Source organism: Hypomesus transpacificus, chromosome 9, assembly GCF_021917145.1.
Source record: "Hypomesus transpacificus isolate Combined female chromosome 9, fHypTra1, whole genome shotgun sequence".
NCBI lineage: Eukaryota > Metazoa > Chordata > Actinopteri > Osmeriformes > Osmeridae > Hypomesus > Hypomesus transpacificus.
Window position 1 is genome coordinate 901,979 of NC_061068.1, and position 20,615 is coordinate 922,593.

Consider the following 20,615-nt stretch of genomic DNA (forward strand, 5'->3'; position numbering starts at 1 on the left):
TGCAGCCGTTGGAATTGCTGAGAGTGGATCCCACTCACCCCCCCCCCCCCCCCCCTTCAGAAGCCCAATGACATCATCTGCAGAGGGCAACTGGTGGTCGCATGCGCACAGGCCGTAGAGGTAGCCTAGTAAGTGAAATAAACACAAGTCTCCGTGAAAAGAGTATACTCTAACCCGTGGACATTATTCTTTAATTATCCAATGTTATTTCCACGTAGAACCCCCCTCCCCCGCAAACGACTAATTTCTTGAGGAAAGATTTTGTTGGTGACAGTTACGCAACATTTAAATCTAAAGCCGTGAACAAGTCCTCTCTTTGTTTCAATAATCGAGGGACACATGTTCACTCCAAACGAATTCACCTAACCATATTCAACACCTCCAGCATGTAGACAACAACATGGATGAAGCTGTGTGAAGTTTGAATATATGTGAAGATGTCTGATCAGACACTCACTAAAACAACTTTTTATCTAGACACTTATGGTCATCCCTGGGCAAACGAGTTATTTTATTTGATTGACTTGTCATCCATCTTCCTTACTTTTTGTTATTCATGAAATTGGGAGCTAAATGGTACTCATGTAGGCTACAGACAAAATCCTCTGTTGATTTATGGGGTGTAACTGGGGTGTGCTTGTAGTGAGGTCAGCAGGATCATACAGAGCCAACATCTTGTCACACCTGAAGAGTGATTCAATCACATCAGACAAACCTAATCAGCCCTTTAGATACCCTCAGTATGCTGATAACCCATCAAATGCTGATGTAAAGGAACCCTAGAGTTGGGGGGGGGGGGGGGACCTTCCCAATCTAATCAACCCTCCTGCTAGCTTGCTAGCTTGCAAGCTTCAAAGGGCCTGCATGAGACAACATCTCTGCAACCATTTGTGCTCTCCGTTTTGGCGGCAATTTGAACAAAGAACATATCTTGATCAGAACTTTTGAGAAAAGTTCTTGAGACTTCACCTTTACCACAAGAGTAGAAGGTGAACAATTATGAGAGGGATATTTGTGCCATGTTCAGAATCAGAAGGGATTTTATTTGCCATGAATGTTTGCACAAACAAGGAATTTACTTTTGCAGGGAGGTGCATACATTAAACATAAAGGAATATTGAAACTTAAATATGTGGACTAACTATGCAAAAGGAGCAAAGTCTAGCTAATACTTAGGGGAATATAAAATACAGAATAAAATATAAGTAGCCATAATTTACAATCTAACCTAAAAATACAGAGAGTGCAAGAGGACAATACAATAGTGCAAATTGCAATGTGCAGGGTGTCATTTTGCAGATTGATTTTAAGTCAATGTGAGTCCTTGGCCTTGTTAAAGTGGCCAACAGCGGATGGGAAGAAACTTTTCTTGTGGCGTGAGATTTTGGTCTTGACGGACAGCCTTCTGCCGGAGGGGAGTAGCTGGAACAGGGAGTGTCCAGGGTGGGAGGGGTCGGCCACAATCTTCCTTGCTTGCCTCAGGGACCTCGAGGTGTGGAGATCCTCGAGGGAAGGCAGATTGCAGCCGATCACCTTCTCAGCAGTGCGGATGATACGCTGCAGTCTGCTCTTGTCCTTGGCAGTGGCAGCAGTGTACCAGATGGTGATAGAAGAAGTGAGGATGGACTCAATGATGGCTGTGTAGAAGTGCACCATCATTGTCTTTGGCAGGTTGAATTTCTTCAGTTGCCGTAGGAAGTACATCCTCTGTTGTGCTATGTTTTTGTTACTTTGTTTTAATGTTGTGTACACTGAAATCTTGATTCAAGTAACTACTCCTTCCTGAAAGATAACCACGTCATTCTTGGTACCTACACAAAGCTGTCATAATATAACAATCATTCAACTATATTTTGTAACTGTACCAAGATGTCCAGAACAATATTTGAACAATCTTATGAACCAGTCAGAGACCAGATCACACCTTTGGTAGGTGTGAAGGAAGGAGGGGGGGGGGGGGGTTGAGAACGCTTCCCCCAATCAACGTCTGACCCCAGACAGGTCCTCCCTCGAACTCTGAACTGTATAAAACTAAGATGACCATCAATCTCGGACTCCAGCGAAACCAACCATGGCATGAACGCCATCAGGATTGGCGTTCCAAAAGACGTCGCAAAGGTTCTCCTGAGATGCAACTTTATAGTCATCACGACTCTATCTGGACGTTTCAACAGAAGAACCAAAAATGCAATTCTAATTGCGACTAAGGGTAGGCGGATCGATCTAAAGTATCGATAGTATCGATACCAACATTGGTATCAGTATTGATCGATACTCGTGTGAAAATATCGATACTTAAGTTAAGATTTCTCTTCTCTAAGAGACCAAATTTTGCAGTATCGCCCACCCCTAATTGAGACCTGACTGAGATCCCGCAGACTCAGTCACATGACCCTGCAGCGCAGCCGCGCTTGGAACTTCAGATTCTTCAAATGGACCTTTGGCTCGAACCGCCCACAACCTCATTGATCAACCCCTGATCAAACGTAACTATGGCTAACGCTCTTTCCTCCCCAACATGGCATTGGCGTGAGCTCTGTTTATGATTTGTAAGGATGTAATGATTGACTGTACAATTTCTGTCTTTCTTTAAGTTAGACCATTTGATTCTGTTAATTGAAACCAATCTCTCATACCAAATTCATAATCTAACTTGTTCATACGATCCTTAAATACCTTACCTGAATAAATTCATAGTAAAGATATTTTGACTTGTGCATGCTCACTAATGTTACGATTGGCTCTGCACTTAGAACAAATTAATTCCTAAAGATGAGACTAATTACTACATATTAAACATAGGATTCCTTAATGTCCTAAAACTAATATTAGGGTGGTGCCCCAAGACTTTATGATAAATTAAGTATTTCTATCCTAACACGAGAAAACCCTGCTACACTTGACACGAAAATAAAAGAATCAATCAATCAACAGTCACAGAGTATACATAAAATCTAATAAAAGGGACAGTTATATTTATTTCAAATTTGGTACACATTCCTCTACCCTAATTGGGTCAGTCGTTATCTAAAACTTACAATGATATGATAATGAACATAGAATAAAAATAAAATGATAAACAAATATTTCTCAAACATCAAACAAGCTTTAAAAGCTACAGACGACCTAGATACCATAGCTAGGCTACTCATGACAACGTAGGCCTCGTCTTAACGAGGGAAACCTTAAACATCTCGAGGTACACACTTGAGGTCACTTCTAACATGATTAAACGTGAGTGCTTTCGAGAAGACGAAAACAAAACCACGCAGATCTTAAATCATCCCTTAAGCGTATTAAGGCAGTTGAGTGAAGCTCATGTCATGCTGTACCAACGAACACCAACCCAAACTCAAACTGCACCTCTGATCTGAACAAGCGCGACGAAACAGAGAAGTCTTCCTGGGCCTCAGGTAAAACTGTTCTGTATTCGTTCAGCAAGTGCTTATATCCAAAGTGTTATCGTTAGAGCGATCTCTGCTAAACGGACAGATCAAGCCAACTTTATAGCATGTTTCTGGGACCCAAAACATTTGATGGCACACCTCCCTCAGGAGATTCACCTCTAGGTCCGATTCCAGGCATGTTTACATAATTGTCAGACACAATCATCCACCTTTAAATGAAACAGAAACAAGGTAGCCTTTAGAGAGGTAACATACATTTCTTAACATGATGAAACAAGAAAAGAGAAACATAAAAAAGAACCAACAACACAGTTAAGTAAAGTGCGTTCTGTTATTCGTCCTGTATTGTTAAATGCGAACCGTTTGGTCTCCAACAGGGTAGGTTTCATGATGCAGCACATTCCAGCTCTTCACAACGGTCAGACACCAAGCTGGCCAAAGTAGAACTTTAATCTCACAATCTTGGTTTCTATGCCCTCCACATCCATAAATAAATAAAATAAACATAATCATTTGCTCTCACATTCTTACTCCTGGCTTTCTTCCAGATCCTTTTCCAGTCACTAAAACAACGTTCTCACGAGGTAAAGATCCTGGAGTGAGATCTCTCTGAGGGGGAGATGCACGGTAGATCTACGACACTACAGGGGCTTTTGTCTCGTTGTACAGCTGCTCTCAACACCCAGCTTGTCTGGACGCTGGGGAGAGGTTATGCCATAGGAGGGCCGGTTCCATGAATCTCAAACAGGAAGATGTTTGAGGGAGCCTGGGGGAGGTTAGGAAAGGGGGCAGGCCGGGGGGAGGAGGTTGGGGGGGCAAACCGGAGGGGGGCGGGGGGGGGGGGGGGGGGGGGAGGTGGAGGAGGGGGGCCAGAGGGGGTTGGGGGCCAAGCGGTTGGCTTTCCCATGAGGGAGGTGTTGTCTTCACTCCCCCTTGTCCAACGCTACGGAGGGGGTATAGGCGGGGGGCGGCAAGATGGTGATGGGGGGGGGGGGGGCGGCGAAATGGTGATGGGGGGGGGGCAGCGTTGAGCACCGTCCTCCGAGCACGGCGGGTGTGTCCTCTCTAGGTTGTCAGGGCGACACGGCCTGTCATGTCTCCGCCACCTCGCGTTCCGCCAGCGGGATCACAAACACGGTGATGTCATCGCCCGAGCCCAGTCTGTCATTGGGCAGCCTCCAGCCCCGCTCCTTCAGCACGCCGCGTGACCTCATCAGCAGGTCTTGGGCCGCCAGTGTGTACCTGTCACCGTGGAGATACAGTTTGCATCATGAATCACCACGGAGACGGAATTAACCGTACGCATCCCCATGGAGATGGAATTTACCTTACATATCACCATGGGAATATAATTTACCCTACAATTTCCCTAACATATCACCATGGAGATACAAATGAATCTGTATCATTTTTTCAGTTCTAGTGCTCATAGCACTGGTGAATCACTGTATATACTGTTGCGATATTAACTCTAACTAAGCTAGTTTGACTAGTGCAGGAAACTGTTCAAGTTAGACATCTAGTGGTGATATTAGTACTACGCATACATTTTACCTTGGCTTGGATTGCATTTACATATGGACACACACACACACACACACACACACACACATATACATGCAGGTATCAGCAAGAAGATATATTTGTGACGTTTAGAATGTTCTGGGTCTGTACCCCATGGATTAAGGTTAGACATGTAGAACGATCTACCTCATGTTTCAGTTTTATACATCTAGAATAAAACTATTGTACCTGTTGTGTAATATATATTTTTGTTGCTTGCTTTTCCCCCCCGCAGGTACACCCTTGCACTTTTTCGAGGTTCATGTTGTTTAATTGTATCTTGTTTAACTACATGCTCTTATGGTTCTTCCCTTTGGGACTTATTTAGTTTTCACAATGTATTCTTCATGTTTTGGTTACCCGCAATGTTTGGGGCTATCTCATTATGATCAGTGACTTATGCACTTTTGTAAAGCTCTCTTTTGGAAGTCGCTTTGGATAAAAGCGTCTGCTCATGAATAAATGTAAATGTAGAATGTTTTGGACTTGTACCTCATGGGTTAGGGTTAGTCATCTAGAACGTTCTACCTCACGGGTCAGGGTTAGTCATCTAGGACATTCTACCTCATGGGTCAGGGTTAGTCATCTAGGACGTTCTACCTCATGGGTCAGGGTTAGTCATCTAGGACGTTCTACCTCATGGGTCAGGGTTAGACACGTAGAACGTTCTGGACTCTGTACCTCAGGGGGTCGGTGGGGTCGCAGCAGGCCAGGAAGCCAGACACGGCATCAGCGGCGTCCCTGTCGGTGGTCACGTCCCACAATCCATCTGTGCCCATGACCAGGACATCATCGGGGCCATGCTTGTAGTCAGACAAGTCGTACACCTTCACCTGGAGGAGGTGAGGAGGTGAGGAGGTTCAGGAAGTGGAGTAGAAACGTACAGTCAGATGGTATGCTAGTATTTATTGTAGTCGAGGTTATTGTTGCACTGCAACGGGTACAAATAGAGACTGTTCCTTGGCACAAACCACTGAGATAGCATTCGAACTGTGAACTCCTTGTCCTTGATTGTCTGCATCATTTACTATTTGTTTTGTTAGTCCGTTGATTTGGATGAAGGATGCTAGATGTATAAAAAGTTATAAAATCTCAATCCACTGCACTGTGAGCTGTACTGTTTCACTGTATTGAGCTTTAGTGAGCTGTACTGTCTCACTGTAGTGAGCTGTACTGTCTCACTGTCTCACTGTATTGAGCTGTACTGTTTCACTGTTTTACTGTAGTGAGCTGTACTGTTTCACTGTCTCACTGTATTGAGCTGTACTGTCTCAGTATTGACAGTGTGGGATTCCGGGGCTGTAGAACCAGCACCCTGAAAACAACGTGTTCATTCAGCGGACAGCGGGTAGAGGGGGGATTTGAACTCATAACCTCTTGATCAGCAGTCAAAAAGCTGTTCCCCTTGGCTACATCCTCACACTTGACACCATGCAGTAATGAGTGACCAAAGAGTGACCAGAGTAACCCCAGTGACCAGAGTAACCCCAGTGACCAACGTCTCACCTCAGGACAGCAGGAGAGGAAGGGCTTGATGTGGATGTTGGAGTTAAACACCTTCAGTTCATGATCTCCCAGACCTCGCGTAACTCCGATGGTGGCCATGACACGAGCCTGAACACACACACACACCATAATGTGGGTTAGTACCTGGGGGTGTGCTGCGGATTCCAGGAAAATCCTCCTAAAAGGGATCCCTGACTCGGAAACATTTCTCCAATGAAGAATAATGGCTACACACACGCACGTACACCTGCATCCACACACACCTGCACGGCCATACACACATACACCAACACTATAGGGTTTTGGGTTGGTTTACGTGCATTTGCACACACACATACACCTGCATGCCCATACACAGTCAAATGCCTGGCACGATGCATGTTCATCTGGAACAACAACTTCACCTTCTTTCCTTCTCCGTATATGAGAGGAAACTTCAGGTCATCCTCCACGATGGTCTTGTAGGCCCTGCGAACACAGCGGGACACATAACCAGGATTAACGCAGAACTGGAGACGGAAAAATGGGACGGCGCTTTTATCCCCCCTCACTCCAATCTTTCCATAATCTCTTTATGTAATCGATAAATTCAGTTACCTATCATACCAGTTTACTCCCTCTCCACTGGAGTAATGGATGCGAGGCCACAGTAAAGCTTTGTGTCTCAGAACAGGGGCAGGTGGTGATGCATGGTAGCTCATGTACCCTCATGTTAAGTGTTTTCTGTGCTTGACGGGTGTGTTACCAGCCGGTCATGGTGTGGTCTCTGAACAGCATCTTCTTGCCCAGCTCCTTGTGTTGGATCCTCCTGGGGAACTCCATGTGTGTGAAGTCATTACCCAGCAGCTCTGGCCTAAGGAAGCCCTGCAGGGACACACAGAACCACAAACACAACAATGACGTTTCATTTACAGACACATGACACGCGCCTGTGCGGTGACGGGTCGGAAAAAGGGAAAAGAGGAGTCGGGGAATCGTCTGGGAGGCAAGAGAGTGCAGCGGTCTGTTGATGAAACCGGATATTTGGAAACGATTCGATAATCTCCTGAGCTGCAGGTGAAGATTAAAGAGAAGCGGGAGAAAGAGTAAGCAGTCTGCCAAACTAGGCCGTGAGTTGGCTCAGACTGGGTTGTGCTCACTCGATCACAAGAACAAATAATAAACAAACTAAAAAACAAGCCCATCGACGACTAGAGCTCTCCCGCTTGAAACTCGTGGAAACACAAGCTGGTTCACTAGATAGTGGCAAGGTTCCAAGAATCCTGGGAGGGTTCAAGAACCACAGTTAATTTGGTATATAAGGAGTACAAGAGAGACAACGAAAACAGCCTCAAGCACAGGAAGGAGGTCTAAGATTGGCTTTTTCACAGCTGTATAACCAAAACGATGGCGGGGGGGGGGGACCGTTATATAAATGACAGAAATACACAAGTCTCTTCAGAGTTCCCCCAGGGCTCGACTCCCACTCCTCGACTCAAATAGAACCAGCAGCTGCAGCAGGGGACTGTGAGCGATCCAGGGCTGTGGTTTAGAGCGCTCGCTCCCCCTCCGGCAGAGCAGGAAGTGTCAGGGACGCAGGGAGGCAGGGACGTAGGGAGGCAGGGAGGTAGGGACGTAGGGAGGTAGGGACGTAGGGAGGCAGGGACGTAGGGACGTAGGGAGGCAGGGACGTAGGGAGGTAGGGACGTAGGGAGGCAGGGACGTAGGGAGGCAGGGTCGTAGGGACGTAGGGAGGCAGGGTCGTAGGGACGTAGGGAGGCAGGGACGTAGGGAGGCAGGGTCGTAGGGAGGCAGGGAGGTAGGGACGTAGGGAGGCAGGGACGTAGGGAGGCAGGGTCGTAGGGACGTAGGGAGGCAGGGTCGTAGGGACGTAGGGAGGCAGGGACGTAGGGAGGCAGGGTCGTAGGGAGGCAGGGAGGTAGGGACGTAGGGAGGCAGGGACGTAGGGAGGCAGGGACGTGGGGAGGCAGGGACGTAGGGAGGCAGGGACGCAGGGACGTAGGGAGGCAGGGTCGTAGGGAGGCAGGGACGTAGGGAGGCAGGGATGTAGGGAGGCAGGGACGTAGGGAGGCAGGGTCGTAGGGACGTAGGGAGGCAGGGATGTAGGGAGGCAGGGTCGTAGGGACGTAGGGAGGCAGGGACGTAGGGAGGCAGGGACGTAGGGAGGCAGGGACGCAGGGAGGCAGGGACGTAGGGAGGCAGGGACGTAGGGAGGCAGGGTCGTAGGGAGGCAGGGACGTAGGGAGGCAGGGACGTAGGGAGGCAGGGTCGTAGGGAGGCAGGGACGTAGGGAGGCATGGACGTAGGGAGGCAGGGATGTAGGGAGGCAGGGTCGTAGGGAGGCAGGGACGTAGGGGGCAGGGTCGTAAGGAGGCAGGGACGTAGGGAGGCAGGGACGTAGGGAGGCAGGGACATAGGGAGACAGGGACGTAGGGAGGCAGGGACGTAGGGAGGCAGGGACGTAGGGAGGCAGGGAGGCAGGGACGTAGGGAGGCAGGGACGTAGGGAGGCAGGGACGTAGGGAGGCAGGGACATAGGGACGTAGGGAGGCAGGGACGTGGGGAGGCAGGGAGGCAGGGACGTAGGGAGGCAGGGAGGCAGGGACGTAGGGAGGCAGGGTCGTAGGGAGGCAGAGACGTAGGGAGGCAGGGACGTAGGGAGGCAGAGACGTAGGGAGGCAGAGACGTAGGGAGGCAGGGACGTAGGGAGGCAGGGTCGTAGGGAGGCAGGGACGTAGGGAGGCAGGGTCGTAGGGAGGCAGAGACGTAGGGAGGCAGGGACGTAGGGAGGCAGGGTCGTAGGGAGGCAGAGACGTAGGGAGGCAGGGACGTAGGGAGGCAGGGACGTAGGGAGGCAGAGACGTAGGGGGCAGGGTCGTAAGGAGGCAGGGACGTAGGGAGGCAGGGTCGTAGGGAGGCAGAGACGTAGGGAGGCAGGGACGTAGGGAGGCAGGGACGCAGGCACTGCTACTCAGGGGCGTGGGGAAGAGGGGGAGGGGGGATAGTTACGTTTGTTTTATAGTTTGTTATATTGTTTATTTAACTACTGTAGAGGTTGGATCGCTCACACACACGTGCACACACACGTGCACACAGACACACACGTGCACACACAATCACAGACACACACGTGCACACACACAGACACAGGTAATGTGGAGGAGTCTCTGAGCTCACCAGGTACTGCAGACGCTGCCTCTCTGATTCTGGAGTAAACTCGTTGGACATCGGGATGACCTCATCATTGCGGATGATTATGGCTCTGTGGGAAAAGAGAGAGGGAGGGAAGATAGAGAGAGAGGGGGATGGAGGGAGGGAGGGTAGGATGGAGGGAGAGAGAGGGGAAGATAATGAGAGGGAAAGAGGGAGAAACACTTTATGAAGGTTCCAGCCCCACTGCTTAATGACACTGCAGTTGCACCACGTAAACAGCAGAGGGCAGAAATTGGATTCTGATTAACACTAAACCTTCTGGTTTTAGAGTGTGACCAGTCCTGTTGTCATACTGGTTCTTGTGTGTGATCAGTGTGTGTGATCAGTGTGTGTGACCAGCGTGTGATCAGTGTGTGACCTACCTGCTGTCTCCTGCGTTGGCGACGTACAGCTTCCCCATCAGGTGAACAGCAGCCAGGGCACAGCAACCCCCTGAGATGGCATAGGAGGCTTTCTCCTTCTCTATCAGCTCATCCTGCAGCACACACACAGCAGGTCACCCTCCACGCTACGTCATCAAACAGCTTCCACACAGAGCTCAGTGGTTAGAGCATTACAGTGAAGGTCATCCCAAGTTCAAGTCCCACCCCCTCCCCCCTCGTACGTTTCTTTGAATAAAAGCTAAATGAACAGCGATCAAAGGAGTTCAAATCAACACGTTATCGGACGCGTGCAAACAAAGACCTCACTCCACACTCACCATCTGCTTGAAGGCGTTCTCTATGACTCCCATCACCAGGCTCTCCAGACTGACCGTCTTCTCCATGTGGAAGCGGACGGCGGCGTCGCTGACCGCGTCGCCATCCTCCGCCGAGCCCTGGCCCGCCCCCTTCTTCACGTCCGCTTGGTAGGGGCTCCCATTCTTTGCCAGGCAGATAGGAGGAGCAGCGGTGGGGTTCTCCAGCAGGTGGGCGATGTCGCCCAGCCGGTCCCTGATCAGGCGGTGGAGGAGTTTGGAAGCCACGATGGCCGCGCCGGAGCCCGCGTGCCCGTCGAACACGCCCCAGTAGAACATGGGGATCCCTGTTCCGTCCTGCAGAGGGATAGCACACGTCAGACTGGGACACTGGGACACACTGTCTGTACGCTTGTGTGTGTTTGTCTGTGTGTGTTTGTCTGTGTGTGTGTCTCTGTGTGTGTGTGTTTGTCTCTGTGTGTGTGTGTGTGTCTCTGTGTGTGTGTGTGTGTCTGCTGTGGCATCCTTTGAAGGTAGACCAACAGTTGAGCAGAGGATATACTTTCTTTCTGTTTGGCTCAGCCTGTCTGCAAGACTGGCAAAAGCACACACATCGTTCACTCAAGTAGAAGTACAGATACTCATGTTTAAAAAGTCTCTGGTAAAAGTACTGACTACCCTTTTACACTCTAGTTAAAGTAAAGAAGTATGGGCTCTGACATGTACTTCAGTAAAAAGTAGCCATTACTAATGGTATTCTTTGAGCTGGTGATGTAAAGCCCCACACAGTGGTAATTCATAGTGATTATTGTACATTGTGGCTCCATAGTAATTACAGTGAGCTAATCCTCTCGTCCCAGCAGCCCCCGGGGTACAGGACAAAGCTGGATTAGGACGAAAGAAGATACCAGTTCAGGCATTGCAGTGCCACGGTAACCCCAGCAAACAGTGTAACCCATAATACTCATACATCCCATAATAACTGGGAACCAGCTGATGATTCAGATGCCCTTTCACCTGTGTGCTAGAAAAGCATTTACGTGGAAGTTTTTACCTCATATAGCTGAAGGCGTTTATTCAACTCTCAACGAATTATAGACCTGAATGGGTATGCCAGTAAAGCCTTCAGAGGGAGTAGTGACCTTGAGGGCAGTGTAGCGCAGTGCGACACCAGTGCCCCTTCAGTGGGTCACAGTTCAGGGCTTACTGCTAGGCTAGCTAACATGAAGGGACTGCTGCTATGCTAGCTAAGCTAGAGGTACTGCTGCTACGCTAGCTAAGATAGAGGGACTGCTGCTAGGCTAGCTAAGCTGGAGGGACTGCTGCTACGCTAGCTCGGTTACCAGCATGGAGCAGGCCTGGGACATCTGTTTATCCCTCCTCTGACCAGGCTGGGGGAGGGGGGAGCTCTCAGAGATTATGTAATAGATTTAGGACAGAGGGGTGTAAGGGGTAGGGGGCAGAAGGGGGCAGGAGGGGGAGGGGGCAGTGTTTGTGCTCTGAGAGGGGCTGGCTTGACAGGCTCTTGGACTGCAGACTGTTGACTGCTGAAATCATTCATTTGGAGTAGAAAGGGAGCGTGTTCTTTTGTTGAATTTTGTCTTGTGGAAACAGCAACAGTGATATGGCCATCTGGCCTGTAATAATATCTATCTGTCTGTCTGTGAATATTTGTATGAATAATATAGTCCTATCCTCCCTCAGTTGTATCCTCTGGTTTGTCCTGTCCCCTGGCTCTACACCCTCCCACTGACAGTTTAGCCCACCAGACACATGATCTGGCTCCTGATCAAATTTGTTGTTCCAAAAATGTCCTCCCTCGTTTCTGCCTGATGAGGATTTATGATACCCCAGGTCTGGTACAGAACCGTTCCTCAGCATTCTCCGTCTCACCCCGGTACAGAGACCCCCGGCTCTTCAGTGTTGCCGGCATAGAACGATTAGAGGTAGAGAACCCTTGTGTTCCTCACGGTTCTTCATAGAGAACGACAGAGGTAGAGAACCCTGAGCTTCCTCAGGGTTCTCCGTGGAGAACGTGTTCCTCACCCCGTTGTCCTCCAGCATGGTGGAGTTGCGCTGCTTGCCGCTGGTCTTCCTGATCAGCAGCTTCTCACAGCAAGCCTGGTCCTCGTTCAGCATGCTCTTCCCTGCGTTGATCACCCTGGAGATGAACAAGGGTTAGCTAGGAGTCCACACACGCACGCACACACAGTCATCACAGAATGCACCTTCCTGTCATAGTAAATTGATGAGATGGGAGATGATGGGAGGATAACAGCTTTACAGTGATGTATGACTCCATAACTCTCTGCACCCCACTCTATTCTGTGGTACTGTACTGCTCTAGGATGGACTGTCAATTGATGACAGTCCATTGATGACTTTACTATAATGATCTGGCCTGCAGTATAGCACACTACAATCTACTGTACAATTCCCCACTATAATATCCTATACCAAACTATAAGCTACTACAAGATTTTAGAAAATATTGAAAAAGGTTAAGAAAAAACTTTTTCGGGAAGAAAAAGGAAAAAGGAAAAAAAAAAAAAAAAAGTTTCAAAAGGTTGCAAAAATATATTCGACTAGGTATCTCCCAGAAACTTTTTTGTATTCTTAAAAAAAATCTTAACCTATTGTTTAAAGTAATATCCAAACATTTGGAAAAATACTGATATATGTCTATCCTGTACGGCACACTGTGCGCTAGCTGCTGCTGTGTCTTCTCAGTACTGTAGTCAGAGTGTGGAGGTGACTCCAGGCAACTGCAGTGAGGAGGTGACTCCAGGCCACTGCAGTGAGGAGGTGACTCCAGGCCACTGCAGTAAGGAGGTGACTCCAGGCCACTGCTGTCAGGAGGTGACTCCAGGCCACTGCAGTGAGGAAGTGACTCCAGGCCACTGCAGTGAGGAGGTGACTCCAGGCCACTGCAGTAAGGAGGTGACTCCAGGCCACTGCAGTAAGGAGGTGACTCCAGGCCACTGCAGTGAGGAGGTGACTCCAGGCCACTGCAGTAAGGACGTGACTCCAGGCCACTGCAGTAAGGAGGTGACTCCAGGCCACTGCAGTGAGGAGGTGACTCCAGGCCACTGCAGTGAGGAGGTGACTCCAGGCCACTGCAGTGAGGAAGTGACTCCAGGCCACTGCAGTAAGGAGGGAGAGCTCTGCATTAAACTGTTCTCTGCAGCCCCCTTACACCTAACACAGCCCACTGTGTTAAAAGGTACACTTCTCTCTATGTTAAACAGTCTCCTTCACTGTGCTAAACAGTCTCCTTCTCTCTGTTTAACAATCCCTTTCTCTCTTAACAGTCAACGTCTCTCTGTGTTACACAGGCCAGTTCTCTGTGTTACAGTCCACTTTTGCTTTTAAGAAAATATTTCCTTCATTCAACATCTGCTTTTGTCCAAAGCATCACAGGAACATGCAGAAGATCAAAGGATCAGGAGTCAGAAGTTCAAACTGTATTTTGGTCCCGACTGTCTTACTTTCAAATCAAATGTATTTGTATAGCCCTTTTTACACGCAAGCATGTCACAGAGGGCTTCACATACGCCCATAGAACTGCCCCTTGACCAACCTAAACCAACAAACCTAAACCCTCAAAGTGTTTACACTTTCAAAGTGTAAAGATCTGAGATGACACAGCTGCTACAGTACAACGATTGATCACTTCCTCCTAACCCGGGGAGACAACTCATGTACGAGCGTTACGCAACACTTCTCAGTCTCAATGATAGAACTATTGGATTTAAATCGTACATTGGATTTAAATCATCTAAAGCACAATTTCAGACATTGTCCTTAAGCGTCCTGAAACATCCCGTGTGTAGAGGATTAATAGAGACTCCATCATGCCACTGCGATGGAGTGGGGGAGGGCGGTGTAGAAAAAAAGAAAAAGAGGGAGTGTGGGAAGAAAGAAGTATAAAAAGATGGCAAAGGGACTGAGAGAGAGGAAGAGGGAGGGTGGCAGATTGAGATGCAGAGCGAATGAGAGACAGAGTGTCATGTATTGGCAGTCCAACATGTTGCACTTGCTTGTCGGTTAAAGACTGCTAGCCGAGTGTGTTAACACACTAGCAATGCTGCCCAAATCTGGATTATAAAAAGCCATCTAGTTTCTAATCAGTTGAAAGCTGCAGTGAAAGCCAGAGAGAAGATCTGTGCATTAGGGTAGATGATAAGAGAGGACTACAAGTGTGCTGTCCTCTGGACTTTTAGGCCTTGCTCAACACAGGGTTATCTTTACAGCACGTTGGCAAATATTTGCGGGCACCGTGGGCAAGACCAACTCTTTTGTCCATCTCTGGTTGGTTCAGGGGTGGAGGGGTTAAAATGCGAAAGCAGGAAGGATAAGGTTACGAGTTCTGTTAGTCCCATCTCAACTGACGTTTTTTGAATCTAAGTTTCAAGATTCCGAGGGCCAGTTTGGACAAGTTATAGACTAAATCTGATCAGCCTTGTTTTAAAGTGCCTAACTTGTGTTCAGAAGTTAAAGCTACCCTCAGCTGTGGCTCCATGCATATGGCAACATGTGACTAACAGAGAAAGACATTGTTAGAGTTGTCTGTGTGTGTTTGACTCCCCTCTCTCTCTCTCTCTCTCTCTCTCTCTCTCTCTCTCTCTCTCTCTCTCTCTCTCTCTCTCTCTCTCTCTCTCTCTCTCTCTCTCTCACGCACACGCACACGCACAGCAAGGACAATTAAAAAAGAGGATGCTTCTGGCTCGAGTCACTTCCTCATTTTTGAGAATTTGAGACCAAAACTTTGCTTTTCTTCTGAAATGACGATGCCGCATCGTGACCTATGTTTTATCAGGGTTTTTCCTCGATCATCTCAGTGACCAGAGAGACCAAATACGCCACACTCGATTTCCCGTCACACCCTCCGCTTGGAACTGAAAATAAGAAACGAGCGACTCACAACCACAATTAACCTCTCTCTCTCTCTCTCTCTCTCGCTCTCTCTCTCTCTCTCTCTCTCTCTCGCTTTCTCTCGCTCTCTCTTGCTCTCTCTCTCTGTGGTTTCATACTCATGAGTCTGTAGGTAAACTAAACAGGTTTCTCTTACTATTCAGAGACTGTTGAATCTCTGAGTCATAAAGTTGTTGTTGTTGGTGTGGAACACAACAACATGCTGTGTCACCGGTTAACCTAAGGAGACATTGAGGGACAATAAAAAACAGATACTCTAAGCCTGACAGCGTAATGTAGCTAGGCTACATTGCTAGGCAGATGTTTCCACCCACGCCGAGTGTACGTCTACAGCCCTGGTAGTGAACTGACAGTAGGCCCACATTTCTCCCTCCCCAACAGCCTTGAGGCTTCTTAAGTGGCATGTGATAAGAGACTGTGGGCAGGGCTGTTCTCTTGTAGTAAGGAGCTGGTATCTAGTTAAGGCTGGTATGCCCTGCCCAGGTGGCTAGGGTTGAAACCAGTTTGTGTGTGGGTAGACAGAATGGTACCTGTGTGTGTATGTAGGTTGGTATCAGTGTGTGTGTGTGTGTGTGTGTGTAGACAGGGTGGTACCAGTGGGTGGGTGTGTATACAGGGTGGTACCGGTGGGTGTGGATGTGTGTGTAGACAGGTTGGTACCAGTGTGTTTGTGTGGGTGTGTGTGTAGACAGGGTGGTACCAGTGAGTGTGTGTGTGTCATTCAGGAAGCTCAGTGAAAGTGTTGCATGTGAGATACTGAGTCTCTGCAGAGGGCTTGTCACTGTGACCCAGACTGAGGCAGGGTCACATGCCTCTCTCAAACGTTTGAGGAATGTTTGATTAAACTATGTGCAACCTCTATGTGACGGTTATACCGGTTAGGTTGGTAGATTAGACAAATGTTGGTAAATAAAGTACAACCCTCGGTAAGAAGATGAAGAGATAAATATAAACAACAACAACATGGCCGCCAGAGTACTGCAGGGTGAGAAAGTGGACATGTTGGTGTGGCCTAGTCACTTTAGAAAGTACAGCAGAAGATCAAAGATCAGTTTAGATAAAGATACAACTCTAATAGTATTTTTGGCGGTCAATGTCAAGGAACTGTCTGGATTTACAAGCCATGTTGCAAAGTAACAACACTACTAGGTAGGAGTGGGAATCTTTTGGTACCTCACGATTCATTTCGAATGGATTTTTGGGGTCACAATTCGAATAAAAATCGATTCACGATTTGTTGATTTTTTTTATCCCCCATTAATGTTTATTAAAAAAAGAAGATTTTTTACATTTGTGAATCGATCTGAATCGCTAGGAGACTGAACTCCTGGCCACTGCAGTGCAACAACAACATCTCAATCAGTTAACTGCTGTGCAATTTGGAAAACGAAGCGCTGAACAATGATAGCAGGACAGATCTTCCTCAGAACTTCTATTCCCTGTGAGTCACTGTGCTTCTGGAGAGTGGGGGAGTCAGATGCTGGGTTATGCAACAGCAACCGGGCCTCTATTACTGGGCCAGCGGTCCTGTTGTAAAGTACTTGACCGGAAATAATCTTGGCCAGTGAGTGAGTGTCTATGTGTGTGGGAGAGAGAGAGAGTATGGGGAGAGAGACAAAGGGAGAGAGTATGGGGAGAGAGAGAGAGAGAGTATGGGGAGAGAGAGAAAGAGAAAGAGTATGGGGAGAGAGAGAGGGAGAGAGGTTATGGGGAGAGAGAGAAAGAGAGAGAGTATGGGGAGAGAGAGAGGGATTGAGAGAGGGAGAACAAAGAAAAAACAAACAAAAGATAGAAAGCAGGAAAAAAGTAGGAAAGAAAAAGAGAGAGAGAAACGACAGCCAAAGCACTGTAAATGCTAATATTACGTGTTGTTATGGAACAGGTGTACAGCTGGCTTAGTTACTCCAGACAATGATTTGCAGGAGTTAGCAGCACAAAGACCTGAAGGCGCAGTCAACGACAAGGAGAACATGTCATTCACCATCACAAAGAGTCTTCTAAATGAATCAAATCTCAAATGTTTTACTAAATGATCTCAAGTAGGTTATTTTCTTATTTATTGTCAGTTAATAGAGGAGTCCAGCATACACTGGTGTCACAGGATGGATAACTCACTCTCAAATGGCCCATTTTACTGTATGATAACCCACTCTCAACTGTGCAGTATACATGATAACCCACTCATAACTGTGCAGTATACATGATAACCCACTCTCAACTGAGCAGTATACATGATAACCCACTCATAACTGAGCAGTATACATGATAACCCACTCATAACTGAGCAGTATAGATGATAACCCACTCATAACTGAGCAGTATACATGATAACCCACTCATAACTGTGCAGTATACATGATAACCCACTCATAACTGAGCAGTATACATGATAACCCACTCATAACTGTGCAGTATACATGATAACCCACTCATAACTGAGCAGTATACATGATAACCCACTCATAACTGAGCAGTATACATGATAACCCACTCATAACTGTGCAGTATACATGATAACCCACTCATAACTGTGCAGTATACATGATAACCCACTCATAACTGAGCAGTATACATGATAACCCGCTCATAACTGAGCAGTATACATGATAACCCACTCATAACTGAGCAGTATACATGATAACTCACTCATAACTGTGCAGTATACATGATAACCCACTCATAACTGAGCAGTATACATGATAACTCACTCATAACTGTGCAGTATACATGATAACCCACTCATAACTGTGCAGTATACATGATAACCCACTCATAACTGAGCAGTATACATGATAATCCACTTATAACTGTGCAGTATACATGATAACCCACTCATAACTGAGCAGTATACATGATAACCCACTCATAACTGTGCAGTATACATGATAACCCACTCATAACTGAGCAGTATACATGATAACCCACTCATAACTGTGCAGTATATAGCATGACAGATAAGCCCTTGGGAAGGATGGATGCTAGGAGATGAGCATCTCCATCTATTCCTCCCTCACTCACCCTGATCTGTTCTGCCTCCCTCCATTTTCTCTGCTTCAATATACAACTCCATATCTCCCTTCCCCTGTCCTACCTCTTTCCCTTTCTCCATCTCCCTCCCTCCCCCATCCCCCTAGATTCCCTTGTACTCTCCCTCTCTCTCTCCTCTTCCTCTCCCCATCCCTCCCTCCACCAGTTCAAGTCCTGCCTCCCCCCTGACCAGTCCCATGTGCCAGACTCTATGACTCAGCAGTTGGTCATCTGTTACTCCACAACCAGAGAGGGATGGTCTTCACGCAGAGACCTTTCTCCCAAGCAGGGGCTTCAGCTCTGCTGCCCCCCTCAGAGCCCCCTCACCATGGCCAAACCCCAACCACCAGTACCCCCTACCCTCGCCACTAGCCCCCCTCTTCCCCTGACCAGATTTCAGTCCTAAAAATATATATAAAAACATGACCATGTAGCCTATGTTCACGTCTAAAGGTAATCCGAATTTCGTAATCTCTCTCAATCTCATATAGTCTACATACATGCGCGAGGACGCATTAAATGGTTGAGGAAATTCGTTAATTAAACGTAAGCAGTTGAACATTCAGATCTTTTTTTTTTTATGATCAACCAACGACATTCAACAATTCCCCTTCAGCAGGACCTTGAGTTCCTCGTGTATGTTTTAGCCTGCATTTCCTACCTGTTCTCCCTGACAAACCACTAGAACAAGAAAACCGACTAAACGGTACCGGAAGAATTAACCTGTGCAATGCAGTGAAATATTTTGACGAGATTGCACTGGCAGAGCGGAGGCCGGCCGTCGGGTCGTAATGTTACGCTGCAGAGAAGCCAGCTGCCGCCTCTACAGCGGTTTAGTTACACAGGGAAATGTTAATTTCAATTTAGCAACAGGCCATTCAATACATTCGACATAGCATCGCATGCCCAGCCGCCCAGCGTGCTCGTAGGCTACATGATAGGTTTATGATATAAGGCTGTATCGGCAACTGTCTGTTCCATCGCTTTTATTCAATGAATGATGTCATGTCGATCAACTCACTCTGCGTATCCCGTCCGCCAAGGAAGCCTGCTGTCCGTTTTTAACGTGAGCACCGGTCGCGTAGCATGTTCCGTCGAGTATTGGAGGAGCTCCTGGGTTAGGTCTAGAAAGTCGGGTCGACCGTAGGGAAACCGTGGAGGTAGACCGTCCGGACCGCAGTTCTGAACGTTCCCAGAGCCGTGCTGATGGTGGTGGCCGTGCGGCATCATTCCTCCCACCAGCGTGGTCATCGCGTTTTTAACTTTGCTTATCATTGCGGTATGAATGTTAAATGACAGAATCTAGAGTTGCAAAAACATCAGTGGAAAAATAAGATGAACCAACGACGAAGATCATTTCAGGAAGCGATCTTCCGCGGCCCCAGCATGTGACGCTTGATAGACAGTGTTTTCCTCATTCAAAACAGAACCCCCGTTCACCACCACCAGTCAGCAGCGCGTGAAGCAAAGCAATCGGTTCTTCCGCGCGGGCGGGGATTTCGTTGGCTCAAGATAGGGACGCATCGCAAATCGTCGACGGTCAGTGGGTTGGGATGAAACGGGTTGGGTTCACATAAGGCTAGTTCATGCCCCCCCCTCCTAAGTGACGAGGATCTAAGTACAGCGGTTTAAGCAACAGGGTCAACCGTAGGCTATGCTGCAGTGGCGATTTTAGACTCTTTTTAGGGGTGCTAAAGCACCTTAAATTTTGTCTCAGCACCCATAAAAATATTAATAATAAAAAAATGTAATTGGATTATTATGAATTATTATCTTGTTTGTGCTATAACGTCTTAAAACAATGTCATTTATTGTTGACACATCATTATTGTTTCATTTGATGCTGGTAGTTTATAAGGAAAGGGACTTTCGTAGTTTTTTCATTCATTCAATATTTTTTATAATAATAAATAAATGTATTAATTGTTATCCAGTGAAATTAGTGATTTATTAGCAAGGGGGTTTAACACTTTTGCAAGGCACTGTATCCATGTCACATTCTTATTGGGGGCTGAGCCCCCCTAAAGGTCTGATCCTAGAATCGCACCTGCTATGCTGCAACACGTAAGGCATACTATAGCCCTCCCAAACGATAAAAACGCACTGGATTTGAATATCCTGACCGTGAATTCAAATAGCTGACAAGTTTTTTCCCACCTGTTTCTGAACCCATACAGTTGAATTGGAGACTAGGAACCCCCTAGCTAAAATCATCATCACTATTATCACTATTATCACTATTATCATAGATGTAATCTACGTTCTGTGTACTTGTATGTTATGTTATAC

At 47.4% G+C, this 20,615-nt stretch overlaps 1 protein-coding gene across 1 annotated transcript; it reads right to left on the reverse strand.

The window, feature by feature from the left end:
* Nucleotides 1-4,399: 4,399 nt before the first annotated feature.
* Nucleotides 4,400-19,843, reverse strand: ppm1j (protein phosphatase, Mg2+/Mn2+ dependent, 1J). The gene is made up of 10 exons (XM_047026597.1): nt 19,348-19,843; nt 12,411-12,525; nt 10,389-10,721; nt 10,051-10,163; nt 9,653-9,737; nt 7,222-7,340; nt 6,881-6,944; nt 6,477-6,584; nt 5,652-5,803; nt 4,400-4,649 (listed from the first exon to the last, which is right to left on the reverse strand). The coding sequence occupies exons 1-10, from the start codon at nt 19,599-19,601 to the stop codon at nt 4,499-4,501; spliced, it is 1,494 nt and encodes a 497-aa protein (XP_046882553.1). The 5' UTR covers nt 19,602-19,843; the 3' UTR covers nt 4,400-4,498.
* Between the last annotated feature and the right edge of the window lie 772 nt (nt 19,844-20,615).

What these genes read in the sequence shown, in the direction of transcription:
- ppm1j (XM_047026597.1), bottom strand. Translation starts at nt 19,601, where the DNA reads ATGATAAGCAAAGTTAAAAACGCGATGACCACGCTGGTGGGAGGAATG. An exon ending in GCCAACGCAGGAGACAGCAG is followed by an intron (nt 9,738 to 10,050) that starts GTAGGTCACACA and finishes CTTTTCCCACAG; the next exon opens with AGCCATAATCATCCGCAATG. An exon ending in GGCAGCGTCTGCAGTACCTG is followed by an intron (nt 7,341 to 9,652) that starts GTGAGCTCAGAG and finishes GTGTCCCTGCAG; the next exon opens with GGCTTCCTTAGGCCAGAGCT.